At 40.5% G+C, this 9156-nt stretch overlaps 1 protein-coding gene across 1 annotated transcript in view; it reads right to left on the minus strand.

Moving 5' to 3' along the window:
• LOC108716124 (kinesin-like protein KIF26B) overlaps window positions 1–7493 on the minus strand; it is a 192863-nt gene extending 185370 nt beyond the window's left edge. Inside the window, exons 1-2 of the mRNA XM_041562761.1 lie at window positions 6504–7493; window positions 996–1397 (exon numbers count right to left, since the gene is read on the minus strand). Coding sequence (XP_041418695.1) covers window positions 996–1397; window positions 6504–6566 — 465 coding nt within the window. The 5' untranslated portion in view covers window positions 6567–7493. The remainder of the gene's footprint in view (window positions 1–995; window positions 1398–6503) is intronic.
• Between the last annotated feature and the right edge of the window lie 1663 nt (window positions 7494–9156).

Below are 9156 nucleotides of genomic sequence, written 5' to 3' on the forward strand. Positions count from 1 at the left end.
TCATCTGCTTTTAATTAAGTGAGTGTCAGTTATCATTATTTCAATTTGCAGAAAAGCTATTTACTTGATGAGTATAAACTGAACTGATGTTCAAGAGACCCCCTAGAATACAAAGAGAACTAAAACATTCCCTGCCTCATTTTGCATAATTAGGCACAATATAATCACAAGTTCTATCACAAAATAATGGGCTAGTTGTACTAATCTTGGTGGTTAAACATGTCTGACTAGCCTCATGCATGTCTGTGTTACTATTAATTCTGATCCAAGCCACTTGGAAGCAACTCTAATCCAACTGATAAGGCCGGAAAATGTACATCTATCATCGCAGTTGATACAGTGTTGTATAACACAAAAGTTTTTGCGCCTTGGAACATTATTAGGTGTGATCCTAATCTGAATTAGTTGCATCCCAGTTATATTATGCAATCAAATCTAATGCCAAAGAGGCTGCTTGAGTTGTACATGTGTATAATCATATGTTAGTTAGAGGCATCCCGTTCATTTAATGTTAATTAATGAAATTCCCATTTAATTGAAATTATTTTCTTTATCAAAAAAAAAATCACACCATACTTTTGATTTTGTGATCTTTAGAGCAATGTCTACTGTCTCAAGTAGGAATACACTGGCTCCAGGATTTGGTTTTGGATTTGGCCAGGATTCTGCCTTTTATAGCAGGATTCCATTTCGGTTCAAGTTCCTGGCCAATCTGAATCCTTAAAGGGTTCTCTTAAATTTTTCATGAACAATCAGGGTTTGGCCGAATCTCAAAATTGTGGATTTGGTGCATCCCTACTCTCAAGCATATTTTTTATTTTAAAAAAATTGTCTTACTATACAAAAAAGATATAAAGGCATTTAAAATCTATGTAAAAATACAGTTACTATAACATCTACTTCAGTGAACATTACTCATTTTATAGTAATAATTGCATAGGTTGTCAATGAGATCCCTTATGTTTTACATTTGAAACATATTTAAAGAAGCACACCTTGCTGGAATGGGGTCCTGGCAGTAGCAATTTCAGGGCTTGCCTCTTCAATTCCACTAAACGTGCATTGCAGTTTTCACACCACACTCCTCTGTCAGAACCTGGAGATGACCCTCCTCCACTTCCAGACCCTGGAGACCCAGTGCCAAATCCAGGAGATCCTCCAAGAGATCCTGGAGAACTGTTGCCAATCCCAGGAGATGCAGGTCCGGGTGAGCCAGAAAAGGACCCAGGGGAAGAGGTACCAGACCCTGGGGAAGGTGTACCTGATGAACCTGGAATAGAACCAGCACCTTCTGGAGCTGGTCTGCTACCAGCTCTGGACTCTTCATAGGCTTTCCTATACCAACTTTCTGGGGAGAAGGGGGCAGATGATTTTGTGGGAGAACAGACTTCATTCACCTGTAAAATAATATTTTAAATGGTAAAAAGCAATATAAGAACATAAGCTGAGTACAAACATGACATAAAAGTATATTTCAGTGGAAAACTGCCTGCACTGCATAATGTTTAGCAAACAAGCTTCCTAGCACATGCAGATAACTTCATAATTTGGCACTGAAATAGATTCATGGTTTAAGAAGATCATTTGTTTTTGTGTGTAAATTGTAAACGTAACATAAAGTCACTCATTTATTTGGAATATTGTAAAAAAGGTGAGTTGACTATACAATAAACATTTGGTATGAAGCTGATTCAAACTAATTCCAAGTTTCCGTTTTATGAATATATTAGCAATGAAGCACAAAGTGTTGTTTATTTTTACTGATCTTATAATGACAGTTTGTGCCATGCCAGGATTTTGGAATCTGACAAGATGACTGGATAATTTGGCAGAAGCAATGCTTGTCAAGTTGAAGTAAACCAGATTTGCTGCTTTATTTTTCAAATCTCTCATGCATATCTAGCTCTCTGTAAAATATAAAGGCTAAGCTGGTTACCTTCATTGTGAGATGAACAGAAGTAAACTTGATGTCAGATCTCTATTTTATGTATATTTCTAAAGTCTGCAGTACTAACTCTAGTTGCCCATACAATCAGTGGGCCAAAAATCATATTACATGACATGGAATGGCCTGAGAAGACCTTTCAGTCAAATACTGCATTCAACTGCAACTAAATCAAGGTCTGACCATGCCCCTATAAGATATTTAAAAAGATGTTTGTCCACTTTTTCTAAATATCCCTCAGAAGGTAATTGTAAGTAGGAAGTCCTAATAAACCTTTCCAGAGCACAGCCAACACTCGCAAGGGACCCATTCAGTTGACCATTAGTAATCTCTAGTTGCCTTGGATCAACCCAAACTTCTACGATCACATTTGCTTCAAAGCAGCAAAAACAGAATCTAAAAGAAAACAACCTGCAAGTATGCCTAACCCAGTTAAAATGCTTTATTAAAGCAAAGCATGACACTTGCAAGATATAATCAATAAAGGGCATGAATATACATTCATAAAACTGATTGTGTCCTAAATATGTTTAACACTTGACAGTGTTCTTTAGGAGGATGCTCTTTCTGAAGAAGCGGTGTTGAGCATGAAACAGGTTAAGAACCTGGAAACATGCAGTGTACTATATAACATTGGGATTAGGGCACCCAAAGAAATACTGATTTGCTTACCAATCAGTTCCCCACTAAGGCCCCTAAACCTCCAGGGACCCCCCTGAAATTCCAGGGATTATCTCTGCTCTTACGCCCCTACTGCCTGACACCTCACTGTAGTAATAATACTGCTGTCAAACCCTTATCTCTTGCGGCTCCTTATATTTGGAATGCCATTCCTGAATCTCTCCGGATAGAATCCTCCTTCAATGCTTTTAAAACGAAACTCAAAGACTACCTCTGGGAGCACCTGGATAACACCTGAACTGGGAACTGGTACTTATATGACAGTGTCACCCACTATAACCTACAGCTCTTTTATACCCCTCCGAATTGTATCTGTAAGTTACCCACCCATTTAGACTGTAAGCCCCATGGGGTAGGGTCCTCAATCCTTTTGTCTCCTTGACACTGAGCAATTAATCTGTATTTTAATTATATTTAAAATTTATGTTAATTGTATTGCTAATAATGCACTTATTAATACAGTGAACCCTTGTTTGTTGCTACTAATTAATTTCTTTGCTGTTCAGTGCTTTGCCCTGAAGAACCGCTATGCAAATAAAAATATTAGGGATGCACCGAATCCACTATTTGGGATTCGGCCGAATCCCCGAATCCTTCATGAAAGACTCGACCGAATCCTTCATGAAAGACTCGACCGAATCCTTCATGAAAGATTCGGCCGAATACTGAACTGAATCCATATGCAAATTAGGGGTAGGAAAGGAAAAAGTGGAAAAAATTCTTCATTTTTGACGAAAAGCCATGTGATTTCCCTACCTGCCCCTAATTTACATATGCAAATTAGGATTTGGATTCAGTTCGGCCTTACACACGGATTCGGCCGAATCTGAATCCTGCTGAAAAAGGCCGAATCCTGTCCGAATCCCGAACCGAATCCTGGATTCGGTGCATCCCTAAAAAATATACATACAAACATAGGGTACACACATTAATGGGGCTCATTTATAAACACTGGCCAAATTTGCACCTGGGCAGTATCCCATGGCAACCAATCAGAGGCCTGCTTACATTGCTCAACCTGCAGCTGGCTGAAAAAATCCACTCACTGATTGGTTGCTATGGGTTACTGCCCAGGTGCAAATTTGCCCAGTTTTTATAAATGAGCCCCATTGTATTAATTTTGACAAATAGGGCAAACTTGCAGCAGGTGCAATTTCCTGTACAGCTGCAACAATGCTTTATTTCTGGGGTAAATGATGTTGCCTTGTAGGTAACAACCATGCCAATTTCAATTTGAATATACTGAACTTGAACACACTGTACTGTATATGTAAATGATCCTTTAAAAGTTTTGAGTTGCAGATTCTCACTGAAGCAGTTGTTGTATTAGTCTCATTAGGCATTTGTTTTGGGAATTTAAGTGAACGTTGTGATAACCCTACATTTCGGTGCCAACACTGTGCATCTTATTTGGGCTTTAGAATTCTATAAAAATTAAAGGAGAATTAAAGTGTAAATCAATGGGAAATGCCAAACATTAATCAGGGCCTAAGGGATTGTAATCACTTACCTGATACCCCAGGCTAGTGCTCTTGTTTACAGAAAACTGTACTGGTCCAGGGTTCTTCTTAGCAAGCACCACAGAGCGATCCTCTTCTTCTTTTTTCAGTGTCTGGGGCAGACACATGTGATGTAGAGTGAAAATGGCAGCTTTGTTTTTGTTAAAGTTTGGCTTTTCACTCTACTGCACATGAGCATCCACACAAACAAGGAAGATGTAGGAAGAGGATCACTTGGCAATGCCTGAACTGGTGCAGTTTTTTGCTGATCGGAGCACCAGCCAAGAGTATCAGGTACAGTAAGTGACTTACACTATCCATCTCCTTTACAGAAAAACGGAGAGTAAAAAAAAAACAGAAAAATCAGGATTGATGCATAAATGTACAATGTATTTCACACTGCACATATAAGGCTTCAATGAATAAATATGTATGTGCTTGTAGACAAAGTATCTGGCTCATTTACACCTCATACCATAGAAAAAAAATAAAGTGCTGGCAGGTTCAAGGGTGCTTGGTACTGCCTTTGTACAGCCTTGTATCTACTGGCACTCCCTAGCTTGCTCATTCTGAATGACACTCAAGATAGGGGCGTTCCATGGGACACCCATGGGCTGCCTACCTCCTGCCCCTCTGCATGCATCTCTGCTGACCACGGGCAGTGCTGTATAAAGAGTGGTATAACTGTTTGCACTAAGAATTGCAAAGACTCGCACCTCAGGATGCAGCATGCTGATATATTTGTGCTTTGAACCCCACTTTTTTGGTAAATTAAGCCTTACCTGTGTTTTTATATATACATGTATATGTGAAAATACAGATATATATTTAATTATACATAGTGCACATTTGTGGGCTTTACAATGCTTATGAATGAAGGAGAGGGTTGGACCTCCTGTTTAATATGCAGACTAAATGTTCTTGGCACCTTGGTCTCTCTATTGTTACTGTGGGGTTTTCTTATACAATCTATTTCTCTGTTTTTCTTTTTATATATAAAGGAAATTATTCAGTTCAAGTGTTATGCATTCATTTTGGCACCTGCAAAATAAAATTTATTGTTGTAATCTTTCTTTCTCTCTGCAGAAATTCACTCCGTGCGAGACCTTGCCATACCAAGAGCTCCTCCTCATTGCAGATCATTTGCTCTGGATATTCAAACTGTGGTAGTTTTTTGTGTGTGTGACAAGAATTGGAGAAGAATGCATATGGGGTCAGATGCATAGATATGATGTGCCTGGTAGAAGTGGATCTGTTCCTTAGGACGATACTGGCTAACACCTGGCAATACAAATAGTCTAATTCTGGCTCAATTATTCTCTAGGGTCTAAACTGATCTCTATCTAGTAAATGTGCCTGTTTCTCAGTGAATGAGTGTTAGACAATAACAAGGATACCCCAAACATTTTCTACTAGATCAGCTATCAGAGTAGCACTGTGCAGAATCTCTCAGCAGCGTATATATTCCTTCATTCACTCTCATTTAGAGTCAAAAATAGAACGATAATCTTAGCAAACCTAAGCAAAATGCCCATAGTAAAAATACATACAAAGTTCATATAAATATTTGCATATTTTTAATTATGGTTGCTATTAGTTCATTACATTATGGCATGACAGGTGAGAAAACTAGATGATTTAGTTGTCTGTTCCACACACTTAAGTAACTATATATCTGTGTATTTTGCATCTGTTATATCCCTCTGTAATATGGTTTAAATGTGACCATGTAAGACTTATTTTTGAGCTGAGTAATATAAAGGCTGTGTGCATAGTGTACCATACTTCTGTACAGATCCCCATAGTGAGTAGTGGCACAATGCTTGTGCTGCCTCGTGTGACATGGCCAAACTGTAGGAGGAACGCATGAATGACATTAGGTATGCTGAATGCCTGATATCTCTATAATGGTACTGCATGTGTGCCAAAAGCAGAATGATACTGCCGCCTCTGCGGGAGACTTATGCTACTGTTGTATTTTGGACGGATCCCTTTGCTCGTCAGTGTCTCCATGTGCGTGGGAATATCTAAATGAACAGTATGTGGATTATGTACATGTTGTGTGCATGCTGGCCAGTAAAATAGTATTATCAAGAACAAATTCCATGTACTACATTATGCAAGCCTTGCAAGTTTATTCCCTATAATTCCACCTTCTTAAACCTATAATAGTGAGAGACTAAAATGTCTGTTGAATGGAAGCACTGCACGCCCCACTGAAATGCATAGGTAGAATAATTGGGATAATAATGAGAGGGTAGTTGCGTGGACTGAAGGATATATAAATGATGTGGCTCGGGAGGTATCAGTCAGTCAAAATTTGCTTCTGTATATAGACATACACATGATTCTAGTTGGTTAATGAATCGGTGGCTTACCCCATATTTTCTGCTTCTAGCGGTACCTGCAAGCCTGTCTTTATTTCCAGTCACTGAGCTCATGGTGAAAGGTGCTGATGGCAACTTGTAGGTGGGTTACTTTGTATCCAAGATTGGACTAGGAGTGTAGAGGAATGCCAAGTGCCGGCTTTGTGCTTCCAGACCAACCCAGTCCCCCCTGTGAAGACCTAGCACTGAGCCCAGTTGGCAGAAACCTTTGCTCAAATCATTTTCACCTTCTCCTTATTTCCCTGCTGCTGGTACTGCACGCTGTGTGTGCTTCACATCCACTGAGGTAACATCATTCACTTCAAGCAATATCCTCTAGGACTTACAGGGAATCAGAAAGCCTCATTGAAAAAAAGAAAATACACAACAGTACATCCAAGCTAATCTGGAATGGAAAATCCAAAACCCCCCCTATTCCATTCAATAACCAGCCAGTCTCGTTGTGTTCATAATGTGTAGAGTTAAAGGCAACCCATGCCTCTGTCTGCAGTCTCACTGCCTCAGAAGCAGCATGGAAATGCTTGAGAGGATCCTGGCTGTGGGAGGAGCCTGTGGCCAGGCTGATAAATCTTTTGCTTTTTTCCCAGGTCTGGGAAGAAGAGGCTGCCTATTAAAATGCACCTAGAGGTGGCACAGAATAATATCCCTGTCCGTTTCTACCCCCTCCGAGTAGGGGAATGAATTGCTAGTAGAAATGGTTGAGATGCAGCAGCGGCCTCCTCCTCCCCTCATGTTGCCTGGTGTAGTGAGGTGGGCTGGAAGCTGTGTATATTTGCTCTGTTACCGCACACACCTTGCCTGACACTCACTGGCTGCACGTTGTTTTCTGTAACCAGATCCACACTGCAGCAGCCCTTACATTTTATGCCTCCCTGTGCCCCTCACTTTCTAATCCCTTGGCTGCTGCTTGTCTCAAGAAGGAACCGTCTGTTTCTCTCACTCTCTGCTTGGCCAACTCAAGGTTCCAAGCGCGTGCCTTTCTCTCTGGTGTATAGGCCACATGCAGTGCTGATACAGACAGCGTTCGTTCATTCATTTAGCTGGATATTCATACAAAAAAATGCAACGTAGTTCAAGGGGAAGTTCACAGTTAAAAACACTTTTGTAGATGAGGTGTATTCACAGTGGTCTAACACTCATTCTGCTTCTTTCTGACGTGATATTTTATAATATGTCACGCAAACATAGTACATACCTCCCAACTGTCCCTTTTTCTGAGGGACAGTCCCTCTTTTGACAGCTCAACCCGCAGTCCCTCATTTGTACTGGAAAGTCCCTCTTTTCTATGCACTGAACAGCCAGAAAAAGAAACAAAGTTTCTCACTTAATTGGCTTTTAGCAGAGAGCCCAGAACAGCTAACAGGTGCAAATAAGATACTTTGTAACAATTTTGGAGACACAAAAACACAGTTTAGATAAGGAGAAATATTTTCAAACTTTCATAACCTGCCAAATTTTGTAAAACAAACATGGTAATTAGGGGGTGTGGCCACAGAAAGGGGTGTGGTCAAAAAATTGCTGCGCTACATGCGGAAAAAAATTTTTTGTCCCTCTTTTTACTTCCAAAATGTTGGGAGGTATGGTATCACTAACATAACTGATGTCATTTGCACCCCCTTTAAACTTTTGCACCAAGCACTAATGCTAATGTGGTTATGGTCTCCCTCTGGGGTGGGCCCTACTGCAGTGTTTATGCAACTGTATGGTATTTTAGTTCTATTAAATAGCTCTTTGTATGAAAGAAGTGCCATAAATCCGCTCATTGTAACTTTATTTTATGAAAGAGTTTAGAGTTCACAAGGGTGAATTTCAGATGGTTTATTCAGGGTTTCTGCACTTTGTGGAGGGGTTGGATGCCCAGAACTGGCAGCCGTTGTCTTTATTGGGTTTATTCAATGTTTATATAATTTTGTAGTACACTTAAAAGAGAACTAAACTCCCTTTAATCAGAAATTCCCATCCCCTTCCCTCCATTGGCCCCCTCCCTGCTTTCTCCCACCATAGTAACTTAGTTGATAAAGTGTCCCTGGCATTAACAGTGGCATATTCATACAGAGTAGCGCATGAGGCAGCTCCTCAAAATGCCGCCCCCCTCGCCATCTGCAGGGGAGGCATCCAAGGCAGGAACACTAGTGCGGAGAGCGCAACAGCGCTCTCCCGCACTAGTAAAGCCGAATTTCCGTTTTTTTTTTCAAAAGAAATCCCGAGGACAGAATCTGCACAGAGGGGTAAGTAAAAAGTTAGGGGCATTTGCACGGGGTACCAGGTAGGCTGGGGGGGAGGAGGGAGAGGGGTCTATTTAGGGTAGGGGGTATGGGTATTTAATAAAAAGGGTTGAATTCTCCTTTAAGATATGAAGATATTACAGAAAGATCGATTATACAGAAAACCCCAGGTCTCAAGCATTCTGGATAACAGGTCCCGTACCTGTATTGTGTGACGTTAGCAAAATCACTTTGGAAATTGCTTGGAGGGATCCGCGGCTCTGGGTTAGGTATATTAATCCTACTGTATATGAATGTAATAGTATAAACAGAGAGTAAAGAGAGATGGGAAGGCCAGTATTTCTGGTGGCAACCCTAGACTCCAGGTGAGGAACAGCAGTGTGATGGCAGCACAACAGGGATGGCTAAAATAACAGTAT

Source organism: Xenopus laevis, chromosome 5L, assembly GCF_017654675.1.
Source record: "Xenopus laevis strain J_2021 chromosome 5L, Xenopus_laevis_v10.1, whole genome shotgun sequence".
In the NCBI taxonomy this organism is placed as follows: Eukaryota; Metazoa; Chordata; class Amphibia; order Anura; family Pipidae; genus Xenopus; species Xenopus laevis.